The sequence below is a fragment of the Micrasema longulum genome, unplaced genomic scaffold (genome assembly GCF_059751315.1).
Source record: "Micrasema longulum isolate JH-2025_06_02 unplaced genomic scaffold, ASM5975131v1 h1tg002143l, whole genome shotgun sequence".
In the NCBI taxonomy this organism is placed as follows: domain Eukaryota; kingdom Metazoa; phylum Arthropoda; class Insecta; order Trichoptera; family Brachycentridae; genus Micrasema; species Micrasema longulum.
Genome location: NW_028279308.1, coordinates 241,263 through 260,699, shown reverse-complemented (window position 1 = coordinate 260,699; position 19,437 = coordinate 241,263). Strand labels below are relative to the sequence as shown.

The window sequence follows — 19,437 nt, the reverse complement described above, 5'->3', positions numbered from 1 at the left end:
TGTTGTAATATGTTAATATAAACAGCTCCCCAGGGAGTTGAATCCAGTCCTTGTCTACAAAAATTTGGACAAACTCAAAATATTGTTGAGTTATGTATTTCTTTAAATTAATTTGCAATGTACAGAGGTTCATTGTTTCAAATCCAGACTAGTTGGGAATTTCCTGTATTTTGACAGGACATTTTTGTTAACATGTGTTTTTTTATTGAATGATGCTAAAACAATTCAAATTAATACGTAAAACAATAAAAAATAAAACGTCAATATTAATTTTGTAAAAATACCCGTAATAATGAAACTTGGTTTAATTTTTTTGAGTGAGGCCTTTTGTATTTATCTAATATTTATTTAGTGGCTGCAAAATGAAATCGAGTGGAGATTTATTGGCCAGTGTTTACTGGTAATAATTGCGTCTGTCTGACATTAAATTAATAAAAATAATTAAATTATTTTAATGAATAAATTACATCCCAGCCAACGTTACTTTATCGTGCCGTATGGATTTTTACCATGATGTGAAATGGGCCCTTTCTCTTGATGTCCAATCTTAGGTTTTACCTTTTTTTATCTTGTCGTGCATGTCGATAAAGGACACATTAAACGTATATTCATTCTATTCATCTTATTTATTACACATGTAAATAAATACATACGAGTATATGCTGCCATTCTAAGCAAACACGGCAGTTTTTTGACAAAATCACATTTTAAGATTTTTTACTTTGAGACAGATTAGTTTGAGAAATAATTAGTTATTTTTAAGTATCCATCAAACTTATGCAAATTTAAAAGAACTGTTGTTAATCATAAGTAAAAACACTGAACGCGAATTGTTTCTTAAAGCATAAATCATGTGTATGTCATATCTTTGAGTTTTTCATTATGAATCTGTAGATATTGTGCTATTGATTAAAACAATTGAAAACATTAAATATTTTTTCGCACAGAAAAAAAATAAACCGCTCATTGCTGTACTATATATCTAATGGTTCGAAATTTCTTGTTAAACATTACATCGTATCGTGATTTTTGACAAAAAGCTGCCCATTTGCTTATGCTGGCAGTTTAGTGGTCAGATCATTTACCTTCCATGTAAACTTCATTTACCTTCCATATAAACTTCAATCTGTTATTACGGCATATCTGTTATTACAAGGCTTATTACGGGAGTTAAAAAAATATTCTCACATCTCACAACATCTTCGAGATTTGCACTGGTTAAAAAGCCCAGAGAGAATAAAATACAAACTGTGCTGGACAGTATTCAAATCCCTTCATGAAATGGCTTCAAAATACCTATCGGACCTTTGTATTAGGGAAAATACATGTCAAAGAAAATCTACTCTTAGGTCAGCATTTGATACAGGAAGAGGAAAACTTGACGAAATCCGGCGCTCCCCAAACACTAGATTTGGAGATCGTGCTTTTGCCGCCGCCGGCCCCTCTGCCTGGAACCAATTGCCTTTAAACTTACGAATCATCGATAGACCCAGTCAGTTCAGATCCCAACTAAAATCCCACCTCTTTTAACTATCATACCCTCAATTTTAAATCTGGAAATAAAATATATCACTTAAGTTTACTTAGAATGTAAGTTTAGATATACAATTGTAAAGCGCTCTTGAGGTGATTTTTTACAAAAATGGCGCTTTATAAATCAGCCAAATATTATTATTATTATTATTATTAAGAGGTCTCGGGTTCTATTCCAATTAAGATTGACCTAAAATATTTATTTGAAGAGGTGAATTTACACTAAAATATTCTATATGCAGCGACTTACCAAGTCCTGTGTTTTAAAAATCAACTAATAATTGAAAATTCGAGAAATTATTATTTCTTTACTTTTATTTTAACTCTTTGCTCTTGTGTTTTTATTTATTTTTAAAATTTGTTATTGTTTAGCATTGATATTTCTAAGTACTATGATGTAAACTTTTGAACTTTCCTTTTCAAGCCCTTTAAAAAATTCTCTTCCTCTTTTTTAAAACTGCTATATTTTTTAATATTATTTTTTTATGTTGTATTTTTTTTCATTGAGTTTATTGTAATACTGTAAAAGGTACATGGAACCGTAAATAAATAAATTAATAAGTGTTCCCTGAATTAGCACCTGAAACGCATGGCTGAACATTTTGACTTTATCTAACCAAATATCGGTGTACAAAGCCTTTGCGCCATGAATTCGAATTGTTTTATTTTGGATACATTATCAACATAATAAACTTTATTTCACATAAAACTTTATATTTTTTATTTTCTATACTACATGTAAATATTTTAGATTTTTACTGACAAATATTTATGTTTTAATATTTCCACTTTTAAAAAATGTTAATCATTTGTTGTATTCTTCCAGTACTTTTAAATGTTTTTTTAATGCATACCCATACAAAGGTCCATGCCAGGTATTTTTTTGTTTTTATAATTGTGTATTTTGTATTTTAAAAAGCAATAAATAATAATGAGCCGACGAGAATATGTTTAAAATGTCTAGATATTTTCTCCCAATAAATTTCATATAAGTCCGGGTCACAATAGTTTTGTTTTCAAAGGAACAAAAAATTACAACAATCTCCCGAACGAACTAAAAATTATATCAGAAAATAAATTAGAAGTAAAATTATTTATTTAAAATTTCTCAACTCGAGTAAAAACAGCATTCTATTTTAATAAGAATTACTGAATTATTATTTTTTGTTTATCTTTTTATTTCGAATATATTTTTTTCTTTTGTTTATTCAAAATTATATTCTTAACTTTAAATAACTAAAAAAATATAATAGTCCAAGCAGCCTGTTTTTTGAAAATTTACAACTTTAACAATAAAAAAAATATTAAAGTTGTTTGTAATATATAAAAAACGTGTATCATTAATGCAACTACGAGTATATTAAATAATATTTTTATTTTTTGTTAATTTGATAATACAAAATTTTCTCGGACGTCCTTTTCCAATGTTTTCATTCATAATTTTGTACAAGAAAAACGAATCTTCAATATTAATACATGCAAACCAATTGCTCATGTAAAAAAATACTGAACAACATAAGAAATGCTGAATTTCTTGAGTGTGCCGTATTTAAAAACAATTCTATTAAACATTTTTATTAAATATCAGAACGGACTAAAATGGCACAGAGTAAGCTGTAAAATAAATCATTTTATTAGAAACGAAGAAATTTTAAGTTCAGCTATAAATTTGACATCGCTGAAGGATCCCTCGAACGTCTGACGATAGGTGGACGTGGCGTGTTCGCGGGGAGACCAAATACGAGATGCCAAGAACGCCCACCGAAGAGATGGTGGGATAATATTCGGAGGTTTGCCGGGAGAAAGTAGCATGAGGACGGCGTAAAACCGGGAGGAGTAGAGGACCAACTTAATTTTGTATCATCTGTAAATTTTATTTATCTAATATAGATATTTTTATCATAAATTTACCGTAAAGATAAAAAAGACCAGGGCCTCGATTACAGTGGGAAGTATACATTCAACTTCAATTTTTTCTACCAACTGAATTTAAATTTTCGTTTTTTTCTTCCAAACATGTTCAATTATAGGTTACCGACGAAGACATTTAAAATTTTCATGTAAATAAACTCATTTTCGTACACACATATCGAGTTTTCTTTATATACTGTCAAAGATAACTCTGTTAACTCCTAAAAGACTGTGGTAAACAATGCCTTTGCGCGCGGAGATGTAACATTGTGTTACCACTAGCAAAAGACAAAATATTTTTAAGGTTCAGACATTGAGTCACACAAAAAAAAACATGGAGTCATACTGTTTAATAATTAATTTTCCATAATGTATGCGAATAAACAAAGAATGTTGCCCGGTTATAGCAAAATAAATTAAAAATCACAAATACGCCGCCCATGTTACGCGCGCGCATCCCTCATCACTGTCATCAACCGACTGAAGACTGAATCTGTTTTAGACAACACCCGCTGCAGAACCGTGACTCTGTCTTCCTTGTTATGACTTCTATCTTCGTGCTCTCTCTTGTATAAGGTATCTGTATATATGTGTTGCTGAATCAGCGGACATTCATTCTTCCCGCAGCAAGGATAAATATTTTTTGTATTAGCATTTGGCATAGTTATAGAAATTTTGCTTTCTAAATCAGGTGTGAAAATGTCCATTTGAAGATCACAAAAAATACGAATTCATCATTTTAAAAAATAAGAGAGATATATCAAGTCTTGTGTCCTTTGTCGACTAGTGTGACATCACAGCCACACAAGAGTTATCTTCCCATTGTAATCGGGGCCCAGGGGATTACAATAGGGAGGTAAAGGGGTTATTTTCGATTGTCTATAAAGCAAAATCAAAATTTATGCATGAAAATGTGTATATTTGTATGAAAATTTTAAGTATTTTCGTCGGTAACCTTGTAACAGTAACTTGAACATGTTCAGAAACAAAAAAATCGAATTCTGTTTTTCTAACAGAAACATAATATTACTTTATAGAGAAAATTTACGATAACTGTTAACTTTTCGTTGTAATATGGGCCCAGGGAATAATGGAAAAATACTTATAAATATTTATTCTTGAAACATTAGTGACGAACTATTTCAATGATAATATAACCAATTTTCCATGGGCTCGCTAATAAAATTTTAATAAATAAAAAATACCACAACATTTTACACTTTATTTTAAAAAGGTTAAAAATAGGTACAAATATTTACAAAATATAATTTATTATTGTTTTGTTTACAAAGTATTTTAAACAATACCTTAAATCGTTATAATTCTCATTTTGCCTTGTATATTTAAGATCAAAGAAAAAAAAAACCCATTAATAAGTTGTTATTGATTATATTAAAAAATATAACATTGTCACCTATTTTATTCTTTAAATACAAGTAATATTTTTTCTGAATCACTAGGTTTTGTATAATTGAACAGCAAGATTGGATTATTTTATGCTGCCCTTAAGTTTTTACAATCAATTGATTTTACTAAAGTCGTCTTTAATATTGTGTTTTAAAAAAAGTAATAAAAATCAGTTTTAATAATACTTTTGGCGGTACGAAATATATCTTTTGTTTCATTTTTGTTAAATTAGGTACTATTAAATCATTCTATTGACCTACGTGAGAAAAATTACAGACTGTGAACGAAAATCACATTTAAATCAATATTGGCTTATTTGAAAATGACGTAATTTTCTGTAATGTTTACTAATTATTTTTTAATCTATACCAACAATATTACATTATATATAGATTCTGCTGTTGGCAGAATCAAATATCTTTTCTAATGGAATGTTTGCGTATGGATGTTTCATATGTTTTTATTATAAAAAATAAATAAAAGTGTTGTTGTTTTTATTTTTTTATTGTGGAACAACGGCAGGTATCTTAGGAGCTGCAGTGGCAGTAGTTTGCAGAAGATTTCTTACAGCTGTTAAAACCGCAATTGGAATCTGCAAAGGAAAATGACATATACTCGTATTATTATTTAAAGCATTAACTTTGTGGTGAAACATTTTATTAAATGCCATTAAATATTTGTACACAACCACTTACAAACTTTTTTGTCTAACTGTTGCGAGACGTACCCGCCTCTTCGCCAGGACACCAATAAAACCAACATGCAAAACCTACTGTACACCATCACCATAGTTGCACAAAAATATTAAACCAACACGACATGCATTTTAATGAGCAACTCTTACATGCACTGATTAGGTTATGAAAATATTTTATGCTGTGGGAGAAATAGTTAAAAAAAGGTTTGAGGGATAAAGGGAGGCGTGGGAATTTAATGGGTATAGGTTGACTATTACAATGGAACGTCGTGTAATGGGCTATATTGAAAGGTTGTTTGATTATTGATCAAAGGAACGTTATTTTTTAAAGCTTTCCTAATGTGAAATATTTTCGTATTATTTTCATTTAACCCTTTATTATTTGCATGTAAGACCTTAACTCTTGTATGAGACATTGTTATTGTATTATTGCGAAGTCAATACATATTAAACTAACGCCCCTTTCTTTATCTTCTCCCTATTTTTTGCACTTTTCTCCCACAACATAAAATATTTTTATAACCCCATCAGTGCATGTTAAGGTTGCATGTTAAAATGCATGTCGTGTGGTTTTATCTTTTTGTGCAACAACAATAGTGAATGTGTATAGTGGGTTTTGCATGTTGGTTTAATTAGTGTCCTGACGAAGAGCCGGCTACGTCTCGAAACCGGTAGACATAGAAAAGTCGGTAAGTGGTTAAATACAAATATTTAATAACATTTTATATAAAAAAAATATTTTTGATTTCGTATGGAAATACATTGTGCTATCTTTTTTTGAATTTGAAAAAAAACATGGAAACATACAGTATAATAATTATTTTCCATAATTTATGCTTAATGTGAGATCAGTGTGAACGGAGATATTCTGAATCAGATAGAATAATTTGTGTACTGGGAAGTATGTTTACTAGGGATGGAAAGACCGAGAAAGATATTGAAAGGAGGGTGAGTGCCAGGAACAGGGTGAATGGTGCACTTAAATCTACTTTGGCAAACCAATGTTTATCGCAGGAGGCTAAACTAGCAGTTCACAATGCAGTTTTAGTGCCAACTCTAATGTATGGGATCAACCGACTGAATACTAAATCTGTTTTAGACAACACCCGTCACAGAATAGTGTTTCTGTCTTCCTTGTTATAAGTTCTATCTTAGTGCTCTCTCTTAAACAGATGTGTTGCTGAATTAGCGGAAATTCATTCTTCGCGTAGCAAGGATAAATATTTTTTTGTATTAACATCCTAAATAGTTAAACAAATCTCACTTTACAAATCGGGTGTGAAAATGTCCATTTGAAGATTACAAAAAATACGGGTTCATCATTTGAAAAAATAAGAGAGGTATATCAAGTGTTGTATCTTATGTCGACTAGTGTGACATCACAGCCACACAAGATTTAATGCTCAGACAAAAGGACTTTTGCAGCTTATCGGTTGCCTTAAAAATCAATTGTTATTCTTACAAAAAGAAATAAATAGATCAATTACCTCAAATATGCTGGTTATAACTCTGGAGAAGTAAGTTGGGTTTGTGGTTGTGGGGAAAGTCTCCACGGGACCCTTGGTGGTGGCTTCCACTTCTGGCAGCAGCTCTAGTCTCTCCAGCTCCACTTGGGGCTGTTCTGCAGCGGCAGCTTCAGGGTCTGCGGTCTTCAGGGGCAAGGAAGGCTGCTCTTTCTCAGGCAGAACGGAATTCAAGTGGACGTCATTTTCGGAATCCTGAAATATTAGAGACATTGAAAATATAATGTTAAAAAAAAACGCATTTAGGAAACGCGCAGTTTTTTATGTCGATATTATTTATTTATTTATACATCAACGATTCAAAAAACCTATTAAAAAAAATGTTTTCCAGAAATAATCACAGTAGTGAACAATAATAATGTATTACATAATATGAAATATAAAATAATGATTAAAACTAAACAGTTAAGTGAACATAGAATATTAAAAAAAAAACATAATATCCCTGAATAAAAGATAACAATTAACATGAGAAAATGTTATGTTCTCAATTTAAATATAACAAAATAAAGTTGTTAATAATTTATGATAAAAATAAAGTGGTTAACATAAAAAAGAAAAATTTTGCAAATGTAAATAATAAGTTATTTAGAGCAATAAGAAAACTTAAATTAAAATAAATCACATCTTTATTTTATTAGTTGACAGAAAAAAGTTGCCATTTGGCAATAAATCCGCCAATGTACAGTTTATATTATGTCCAACACGTTAAAATAAAGAAATAAAACAACACGTATTCAAGGAAACAAAGTTAAAAGTAATAATATATTTTAAATTAAATTCATTACTTTTCTAAAAAAATTACAAGTGAGATTACATTTTAATTCAAACATTATGTTATGCACATGTAGGTGGCTTCTGTGGTGTATCGGTTAAGACGCTTGACTCATGCACCAAAAGTTTCGGGTTGGATTCCCGGTGAGGATACAAAAAATAAATTAAATTATTCCAAAACCTGGGTGTTCTGTGCTGTAATTCATCACTGTAATCAGGCCATCTGACTTGTTGTAATACGACTAAAATTAAAATTAAAACATGGTTATTAATGCATCACAAGTAACCCGATTCATGGTGGATTTTTTAGCGAGTCGGGGCAAGTTTACAGGCGGGTCATTTCTGGTTGTGGGACTATAATCTGTATCTCTGTACTTTATATTATGTTTATGTGTGCACAATTTCTTAAAATCGTAATTCAAAAATAAAATAAATAAATGAATGCTAATGTAAATTGAAATGTATTTTAAATCGGGTTGCTGTCCCGTGCCTAATGTTGCGGACAGGACGGTTCGAACCCCACTATACCCCAACTTAATTGCCATTTTCTTGTAGTGAGTTATTTACAACTCGTTCAAAATGGCCACCAAAATTGAAATATTTGGATCAATTATAAGAACGCTAATAATTCTTTAAAAAATACATAACACAATAGAAATATGGGATTTTCTGTTGAGTTTATTTAATTAAATAATATTTCCATTTATCATTGTATTTGGTGATTGCAATTTACTATAACGTTGAGAGGAAGGATTGAATGAAGACAATAATTACTTTAAACATTTGCATGTATAATATAATTTAAAAAAACATACGAATTGAACACAAAAGTAATTAACCTACTTATTAGCTTTAAACTTAATATAACAACTTAATAATTAACTTAAATTTACCCGGAGATGAAGACGTAGTGAATGACCCTTCGGGTTCTCGAGCAGCTAGGGCACCAGCGGAGAGTGGGTGTTGAACAATTTGGAGGCTGCTGAGATCCAGGCGGAGATCTGAGGTTGGATGGCTTCTCGAGGAAACGTGGCGTCTTCTGACTTGAGGGTTAGCACGGCGGGGGTGCTAGGCTGCGAAGGTGGCAGTGGTGAGGCCGACGCTGGTGGTAGGCGAGCGCTGCTGGCTTGATTGGCACGTCCTCTGACTTGAGGATGCTGAACTGCGTCGGTGGCAGTGTTGAGTCCTACGCTGCTGGTAGGCGGAAGCTCATGGCTTAAGATTGGCACGTCCTCTGACTTGAGGGTGCTGAACTGCGTCGGCGGCAGTGTTGAGTCCTACGCGGCTGGTAGGCGAGATGACTTAGACGTGGCGGCGGACGGCCACGTATTTCGTCCTGGCAGACTGGCCAGGGAAGTCCGGAGACTGAGAGCAAGCCGAACGGCTGAGTGCCTGATGCCAAGTGTCTCCTTCGGCGGCGTGTACAGATTATATATGTTTTTATGGCCACGCCTTTCAGCGTGGCGCTCGTCTGGATCTGCCAATAAGGGATGTAAGATCCAGGGTAGGTACCACCCTATTGGTAAAGGTGACGCCCATATTTCAGCAGTGTTGTCGGTTCCAGAACGAGATTTCATAATTCTACTAAGTTTAATTTCAATTATATAATATTAAAACTCTATATCATCTTCTTAATCTATAATCTTAACTTTATAATTTTACTACTAACAACATTAAATAATCAAGACATGGTATTATAACTTACAATATCCTAAGTACTTAATTACAATTTTATTTTAATATTTTTATGATTTGAAGAAATTAATTATATAACAAACAAGCTTGAAAAATATTTATAAAAATAACATCGATGTTAACTAAATAATAATTGTAAGTTCTAACAATTATATTGACAATAATATTAACAATATTATTATATTTGTGTATACACATTTTAAACAGTAAAATACAGAATCTCGATAAAATATGATTAATTGACGTCAGCATAAATGGAATCATAATATCAGATAAAACAAAGCAATGTCACTGAACTGAATGTTATGTAAGGCAGAAAAATTATTTTACATTGGATGAATTGAGAAGCATTTTTGTTAACAATGAACTAGGAACTAATTAATAATTATATATGAATTTATAAATTATATATTTACGATATTATATAAAATAATAATTACTAGTGGTCGGCCCGCTGTGTCATTTACGAGATGAGATACGGGTTCGATTCCCGATACCGGAAGAGCAGTAATTAATTTATGTAAGTGGTAAGAGTACATGCATTTTATTTACGCTAGTCCCTAGACCGAACCGAAGCGTTGGAAGGATCATCTTGCCATCATATAGAAACGACCGGAATATATGTCGACCGCATTAGTACCCTATGCATTTTTCTGTACGCAGATAATCCGGGCTTAGTTTCTCACGTTCCGGAGACGGGAGTTTTACCTTTTATGATGGGGTAGGATTAAGTCCGGTCCCTTGAAAGAATTTCGGGATTTACTTCGTCGTACGGAGTCGTGTTTTATTGACCTCTGTTAATAAGTGCGAAAACCCAAGTATTTACCCGTGGCAGGTTGCAAGGAATTTGCTTAAGCTTTCAAAATTTACCATAACGCACGTGTATAATTCTTATCATTGTCGGTACCCTTAGTTTAACCCCAATTTTATTAGTTACTTATTATTTTTGCCAAAGGGTTTATTTGTAAACACCGCTTTGGGGTTTTTTCATACATCATACATATGAAACAAACTTCAGATTTTTTAATTTTTATTTTTAATTATGAACACCAACACAGTTATGCATTATTTTATTTGTTTGTTAATTTTTAATTCGACAATTGATGTATGTTATTTTATGTATATTTTATAGTTTTTACATACTTATTGGCTTTCATTGAGGGAACATGCTTGAATAAAATGGAACTTACTAAATTATCTAACTTAATATAAATTAGGTCGACTTAGCTGTAGTCTGGTAAAACGAACGCAAAATTAGGAAATCATGCGATTTTGCCATTTTAAAACGAATGTTTTTTTTTAATCGCGCAATAATAAAAAATTAAAAAAACATAAATTAGATAAGAACAATATTTTTTAAAGGTATTTCTGTAAATAAATACACTATCGTTTTCGGTAAGGGCAGGTATGAAGGACAATAACGTAAATAAGATGGTGTTTTAAATAAAATATTACAACCAGAATCATCTTCTTTTTTTAAAAAAAGACAATGTAATTCTATAAAAAAAGGTTTCAACTAAAATATTTCAATATTTTTTTATATTTTTTATTAGTATTACCGAATGCATAATTTTACGTAGAAATAAAGGAAAATTTCACAAAAATGTATGTGATTTAAAATGTTTGTATTTCTTTTCAAAATAAATAAATAAAAATTTGGCTTCGGCCACATTCATGTTCAATTTATTATCTTCAAATTATTGTCAAAATTTTTATTTCAAAACTTAGTCTTTATTGAGATCTCAGATACCTAAGTTCAGTCTAAATTTGAAATGGAGTTATCTGCCGGTCTAAAAGTATTTATATTTTAGTTACATAAAACTTTTTGGTATATTTTTTAAACAGAAATACCTTTAGAAAATACTGTTCCTATCTAATTCACATTTAAATTTATTTCAACAGAAAGGGAATTTTTTTTAGAAATGAGACTGGCCAAACTGCAAGCATTTGAACATTATTAAACATTGTTGAATTACTACTTGGTAAAAGAAGAAGTATAAGAATTGGAAAATTGTTTTCAGGCGTTGCCTAGTAGGTGATTTGGTTCAGCCGGATGAATCTCACCCGTGATAAAGGTTTCAGCTCTTTTACTTCACAAAAGTCAACAGATGGAAGATTTGAGGAAATGTGGATGTTCAAACATGGGCAGAATTGTGAATGTTACACAGTGTGTAAAGTGGCCACTTAAACCAGCCAATGACAGGTTATAAGCCCTGACTTCTATATCCCCTTCTCAAAAAATTTCCCTCTCTGTTGAAATAAATTTAAATATGAACAACTCCCTAGGTAGGAAATCCAGCCAGTCTGCAAGCATTTGGACATAATCAAACATTGTTTAATTCATATTTTTTTATTATTACGCGATTAAAAAAAAACATTCGTTTTAAAATGGAAAAATTGTATGATTTCCTAATATTGCGTTCGTTTTACCAGACTAAAGCCTGAATCTAAATGTACAAAAAAGAAAAATAATTTTAATTTTATGGTTCCGGTTGTTAAATCGGCTAATATGTACATTTGTATATACAATGTGAGTTCCTTAATAGGCTTTAAAATACTCCAAATGAAATATTTACCAGCTATGCAAAATATTCCACAATAGATGCATCGCTTTGTTTATGAATTAATCAGCCACATGAGGAAATGTGGGACCACTTTCTTGTTACCTGATTACGGAACATTTTATAACACAACCAAAACCAGATTTGGTGCAATGTTTACTGTTCACTCTCTCTTCTAACCCTTTCTCATCAGAATTTATACTTGAATTAATGTGCTTCAAAACAGTTCATTATTATTATTATTATCATGGATAACTTATATAGCATTTTCGTAATAAAATACCTCAAGGGCGCTTTACATAGTGATTCTATTGTAAAATAAATTTAATTGAAGCTTTTAAATTTGTAATTTAATGTCATATGTACAGTACTTAAAAGATATTTATTCCATGATATGATACAAGAAAATTTATATTTTTGTTAATAACATCATCATCATCATTCCCTTTCCGCACCGAATGGTGCGCAGGGAACTGCGTTGGTACACCAATCGCAGCTAATCTTGATCGTTTTTTTGTTGCATGAATATAAGATGATCAGTTAGTAAAATGGCGCGTTTCAGGTACCAGTCGAGGAATTATGAAATATTCAAGTGTAAAAACACTATTTTAAATAAATATTTCACGTCAACCATGTCGAGAAACGAATCCAAGACCTCTTGCGTAGTATGTAAACGTGCTGACCATTACACCACGAGGCGGACCTGTTAATAACAGCTCCTTACATTTTTTTTAAATTTTGAAACAAACGCATCAAGTTGTATTTTATTGGCTAATTTATTATTTTTATTTTTTATCATTACTTTATTTTTTGTTATTATAATAAAATTAAAGAAACAATGCAGACATAAAAATGTCACCGCTAAATCAGCCACTCAACAGAGCGGTAAGGCTGTTCATTAAATACTGACATTCACCTGAATTCGTTATGTAGAAAAAATAATGTGTTTTAAATACTAGTAATTTGTCCAATATCGCAGTCTAAAAAACACAGTTTACCCTGAAGATGGCTCCTGCAATGGTAGCCAAAACGTCGAAACAAATCCAACACACACGGTATCATCCAAAAGAGAAACATATTAATAACAGCGACCGTGAAAATATTTGCACCAATTAAACTGATTTATTTACCATTTTAGAGTTATTTTGATATTAATTCCTTGGACTTTTTTGTAGTAAATATTTCATCATCATTCCCTTTTTTGTATCCAGTTGTGCATTGAAGAATGCACTGGTAAACCAAATGCAGCTTATTTCCATCATATGTTACGTAAAAGCAAGGCGATTAGTCTTACGAATCATATGCCATTGGAAAATTGCAGTTTGAGCAATTTTTAAAATCAAAATTTTAGGTCCATCGTGCCAAGAATCGAACCAAGAACCTCAAGAATCGTACGCAAACGCGACAACCACTTCACAACGAGGTAAGCTTATTTTTACTCGATTTCCTCATTTAGGATTTTTACCTGACAGCATCCATCGCGCAGACAGGCATCCCGTGTTTTTAATCTATTTTACAGGTATTTTTATCCGCCTGGACACAGCATAGTAAACATTTAAGTATGAAAAAATAATGTACTTCATAAATATATTCTTTAATAAACTTTAAACAGTATCCACCCTTTAATTTGCATTTAAATAACATTGAAATTGGACTTTTTTTATTTTTGTAGGTATAAAAAAAGAAAAAAAGAAGCAGTACAGGTGACATGAGGGTTAATACTATTGCCATTTTATCTACACGCTAAGGAATGTCGAATTATGTAATTCCAATATTGCCGAAGGCATTAATAATTCTTTGAAGAGTTATTAAAAGCCATTTTTGAAAATATTTTGAGTATATCCAAATGATTGAAGACAAAGCTGGATTTCACTCCCTAGTGAAGAAATTTGTTGCAACGGAGACGGAAAACATTCTTGAGAATGGAATATGGAAGTCTAGGCATTACATAATATTATTGTTCAAATACGTATTTCACGATGAGGAAGTTCAGAGCTACGGCGAATTGGATGATTTTTTTTAACAAACAAGTTTTCCGATATCAATATTACAAATGATCATTTATTTTATTTTATTTGGGAAATCAACAGTTCTACATACATATTTATAGTAAACAAACAGATATAGTGTATAAACTCAGAACTAATAACAGATTTCCACAAAGTAAACAATGTTAGTAAAGAAAATATATTACATATGAAATGAATACATATAAGTTTATACATATAAAAATGTTATTTTGATGTACTCGTAAATATTTTTCAATAATCAAAGAATTTTTTATGTTTATTTTAAGAACATTAAGTTACTGTAAATTGGGCGGGATTAGGACAAGGATGCTCGAAGAGAGGATAAGGAGGGGAGGGGAGATGTACATATTTATTATTATAATGTCTACTAAGTTACATAATGCATTTTTTGAACGTCACAGGTACAAAATGTGTTACAATAACTAATAAATCAAAGGGTTGTTATGTGTTGTGATGGATTTTCGTTTTACGGGTAGCGGGTAGTCATTTTTTTCGATGTTAAGCGTGTTTTGATGGGTACGGGGTTTCACTTTTAAATGTAAGAAAAACTTACCGACTTGAACTCGTGACGTCGCGGGCGGTGTAATTTCAAAATGTCAAAACTTTAAAATATAGCCATAATAATACGAATCATAAAAATATTATTTTTTTGACCTACATAAATTTCTAGATGTTTTATTTTGTACGCATACAAGATTGCTGATAATTTAAATATAATACGTATGCATGTGTCAGAAGAAACCTAGTCACATAACCACAAATCAGTCTATAAAAAGTTGGTAACCTCAAAATTTATATATTATCCTTGATTATTTTACCATTTAAGCTCGAGTGCTCAATCAAATAATAACAGGATTTTTTTACTCTCGTATCAACCAAAATTCAAAAGCGGCGAGTCAATTTTTAAACTATTGGAAGTACGTCTCTAGCCGACATTAAGTGAGGGTTATCACTAGTGCCCTTGCACGGTACTGCAGATTGAACAAACACTTTGCTTTAATGAACCTTTCCGAAACTTCTAGATTTAGGTTCTGCAGTGCAGATGAGGAAACACCTGTACGCATACAATCTGAATGCGATACTTTACATCATAAAAGGAGGCTCATCTTCGGGGACCACTGGTTAAACCTGAGGATGTTAAAGAGCTCGCCCCTTACCAAATGGCCCGATACTTTACGGATCTGGGCTTATAAGGGGAGATTTAGCAAAATAAAAGCTCTCACAGTAGCCCGGCTCTTTATAAACCTCGGCTTGGGGGTCGAGAACTAATCACGTGGACCCGTCATAATAAATCTTCACAGGTCGCAGTACTGTCAGAAGCTTACACAGCACTGACCCCCACCTTAAATAATAAGAATAAAAGTACGTCTCTATTTTTTTTGTGCACGTCATTAATCAGCATTACACAATCAAATTCGTTTTTAACTTTGGCTTCTGGTGGTTTGTTTGTTTGGGAACAAATTCCTGTTATCCTTATAAACAATATGTGATGTAAGTTTTAAACGTATTATCGTAAATTAAATCAATTCAATTGTATGAACAAACTCGTATATTGTACGATAATTAAATGTTTTAAATGAATTTTGTCAGTTATTTATCATTTTAAAACCCATTGTTAATAAAAAAAATAACGTTTAATAGTTTCTAAAGTTTAAATGATAAAATTAACATTTAAAATACCATCAATTTTTGAATAATTTTATAAGTACACACCGATAAAAATAATAAAAGTTTGATATAGACCGAAAGTACCGCTGTGCCAAATCCATCAATTCTATAATTTCTTGTCTAAAAATAATTATTGTGAACGCGTCTCTCTTTTAAAAAATACCGTTCGACTTATTAGTCACCAACAAGGACCCGAATTGCGCCTTTCGCAAGGGTCGTTGTATGTAATAAAAGTCTGTCCGCTCGGGCAATCGGGAGCCTATTGTTCTTGCCGAGAAGGTACCCCCAAGAACCGGCCACATGTCAATACTTGTGAAGCTCAGGACACTTTTAAAAACGCGAATAATAATAGTTTAAAATAATATTTATATTTCGAAATCCAAATCACTTTATTTCCATGAATAACATATTTATATTTTACATGAAAATTATAACAGCAACCATCACGCCGTTTCCCCGTGAAAGTAGGTAGAGAGGATGGAACGCCACGTCACTCTATCTCATCATATAGACTTCGCTTTTTCTACCTTCATACCTATTCTCGTGCACGCTCGCCGATTATTCCGATTCTTATCATAAGTTAATTATAAGACTAGGTTAATTTAATATTTAAGTAGTAGAATAAGTTTTAAGAACACCATTTGGCGGGAAAGACGGGATTCGGCGGGAAAAGAAGACCGCCCCAACCGAAGCGTGCGCCCGCCAATGAGAGCGACGAGACCAACCGGGAAGGGGGGACGTCTAAAAGATGATAAAAACCGTGACGCCCGCTTCCCGGACTCTCTTCCTTGTTAGACTCTCTTCCACTTAAACTCTCTTCCACTTAAACTCTCTGTCTACGGAAACACTCTCTTCGCCGAACTCTCTCTCCGAGTTGACCTCAAGGGTCACGGGCGGGTGCCTTGCCATCCCCGTGGCCCAGTCAGCAGCCCAGAAGAGAAGCCACCGCGCTGGCTAACCAGCCCTGAAGCCGCAGTCCCGACGATGCCACCTACGACGTACCCCACGCGCTCACGTCGCCGCACCACGGTGACGCAGCCCACGCGCCCACGCGCCCACGCGCCCACGCCGCTGCGCTCATGACGAGCCGCCCACGTCGTGCGTCCCTCCACGCACCCGACGTCACTTCTCATGCCCCGCCATGGGACAGGAAGCCACGCCGCCGCTCATGACGAGCCGTCCTCGCGGCACATCTCAACGCAGCTGGACGCCGCCGTCCCAGCTACCCCTGTCGCCGCCGCCAGATGCCGCCTCCCCCTACGATGCACCACGCCGCCGCCCCCATCGCGTCCTGTGCCCACGCCGCACGCCAAGGACCCACGCCGCCTTCGCGTCACCACGCCGCGCGCCGCATCAGGGCGTACGGTTAATTTTAAGTTTATTGTTTAAGTAGGTTAAGGCTAATTCTAAGTTAGGTTAGACTTTGTTCATAATTTAATTTAAATACATTTAATTTCCATCGTTTATCTTATTTCCTTTCTTACCCCTCCACATTGACATAATTAAACTGAATGCAACTTTAATCTAATTGTTATTCTTTACGGATAACTGGCGCCCGACTAAACCAAACGTCTCTCACTTACTTAATGATTTAATTAATTTTTTTATTCTAATTTGTATATAATTTTATATATTTTTACTTTTAATTACTTTTTCGAGGTTGTCAAGTTTTTATATAGACTGGAATTAATTCAGGTCTGAAAATGTTAAAAGCATTTAATTTGATTGGTAGGACATTGTAAAAGTTAAATATATAATTTGAATCTACTAATTTTAGTATTAAAGTAAATTAGTTTACTAAAATTTTGTGTATAATTTTAATATTAAAAATATAATATGATGAGGTTAGATCCAAAACCGCCACTCTGCATGATCACTGCTTTTGGGAAGACCAACTAAATCAGCAGCAAAATTACTATTTCTTTTATGTTCAATGTGCAATTTGTGCATGGTATAACAGGTAGCGAAAAGACTATTCATTTTAAATTGAATGTGCACATTGAACATAAAAGAAATTGTCATTTGGTTACTGGTTTTGTTGATCTTCCCATAAATAGTGATCATGCACAGTGGCGGTTTTGCATTTAACCCCCTCATATAAAGTCCTACAAAATAATGAACAATTCAATTCAATTCAATTCAATTTATTTATTTTAAATATAACATATACATTATAAAAATATATTCAATACGTACATATTATAAAAAAGAAAAAAAAATACACGAAAGAGACTCATGTCAAAGTAGTCGAAGAATCCTGCTCCGGAAAACCCCTTCGGATACATGGAACAGATCAATATCCAGAGCGATGTTGTTCAGCATAGCGGTAGCCCTTCCAACAGGCATAACCATAGGCAGGTTGGTCCTGAATATCGGAATATGAAACAATCTATGCTGACGCTGTCTTAGGTAATTATCAGGAACATACAAACCAATGCTCATCATAATTTCAGAATTATCGATTATACCGCGCAACAATCGATAAAAATGTGTGGTCAAATACACATTCCTTCTAGTCTCTAAACTGTTGTAGCCAAGCATACCCTGGAGAAACTCGGTCGGGTAGAGCCAAGGATAATACCCGCACTCTCTCATGTAGAGATATCTCAGAAACTTCTTTTGGATTTTCTCTATCATAAGAGAGTACTTCAGTTCATGTGGCCCCCAAATCATAGAGCCACTCTCGAGTCTACTTCGCACCAAGGAGTTGTAAAGAGTTCTCAGTACGCGGGTATTTTTGAAAACCCTGGCAGTACGCAGAACAAATCCTAACATCTTCAATGCATCACCACTGACAAATATGTACGACTACCATCCCGACGTTTTACAGTAGGGGTAGGCAGAGAGAATGGACCGCCACACACGTCTATCCTTGCATATATTTATAGCTTCTTTCACATTCATTGATCTTGTCATACATGTTCTTCGGTTTTTTCTGCTTTTGACATGACCAGATTTGAAATTTTGGTTTATCTTTTCATGCCACGTCTTCCTTGGTCGTCTTCGTCTCACGTTACTGTTCATTTTCACCATATATACTTGTTTTATCATTCTTTCGTCGTCAATTCATTCTACATGACCAAACCATCTCAGAGACCCTTTCTTAATCTTATCAGTTATACTTGACTCAGATTTACACTCTCGCCTGATTTACAGATCATACGAATGACAAACTGGAAGACAAAGGCAGCAGATAAACGAGAATGGAGAAACTTCTGGATTCAGCCAAGGTCTTCCCAGGGTTGTGCAGTTTATGATGATGAGGTATTTTATCATAGATAAACTTAAATAAAAACATCTGATTTTAAACACAGGCATCTATGACCGTTTTTGAGATATAATACAGAAATTTATACATAAATTAAGAAACTGTTATTGGAATGGTTTGGCAATGTAGAACGAATGGATGACGAAAAAAAAAACAGCTGCGAGAATAGAGGATGAAAAAGGACGAAAACGACTAAGGAAGACGTGGCATGATCAGATAAACCAAAATCTTAAGTCTGGTCATTTCAAAAGCAGACAGAACCGACGGGAATGTATGACAAGATGTATGAATGTGGAAGAAGCTAGGAATATATACCAGGATAAACGTGTGTGGCTATCCATTCTCTCTGCCTATCCCTACGGGCAAATAG

General features: G+C 33.2%; 1 protein-coding gene across 1 annotated transcript in view; it reads right to left on the bottom strand.

The window, feature by feature from the left end:
• Nucleotides 1–4,652: 4,652 nt before the first annotated feature.
• Nucleotides 4,653–19,437, bottom strand: part of LOC148272954 (uncharacterized) — a 32,263-nt gene continuing 17,478 nt past the window's right edge. Inside the window, exons 2-3 of the mRNA XM_088239348.1 lie at nucleotides 7,036–7,266; nucleotides 4,653–5,443 (exon numbers count right to left, since the gene is read on the bottom strand). Of these exons, the coding sequence (XP_088095474.1) occupies nucleotides 5,354–5,443; nucleotides 7,036–7,266 (321 nt within the window). The 3' untranslated portion in view covers nucleotides 4,653–5,353. The remainder of the gene's footprint in view (nucleotides 5,444–7,035; nucleotides 7,267–19,437) is intronic.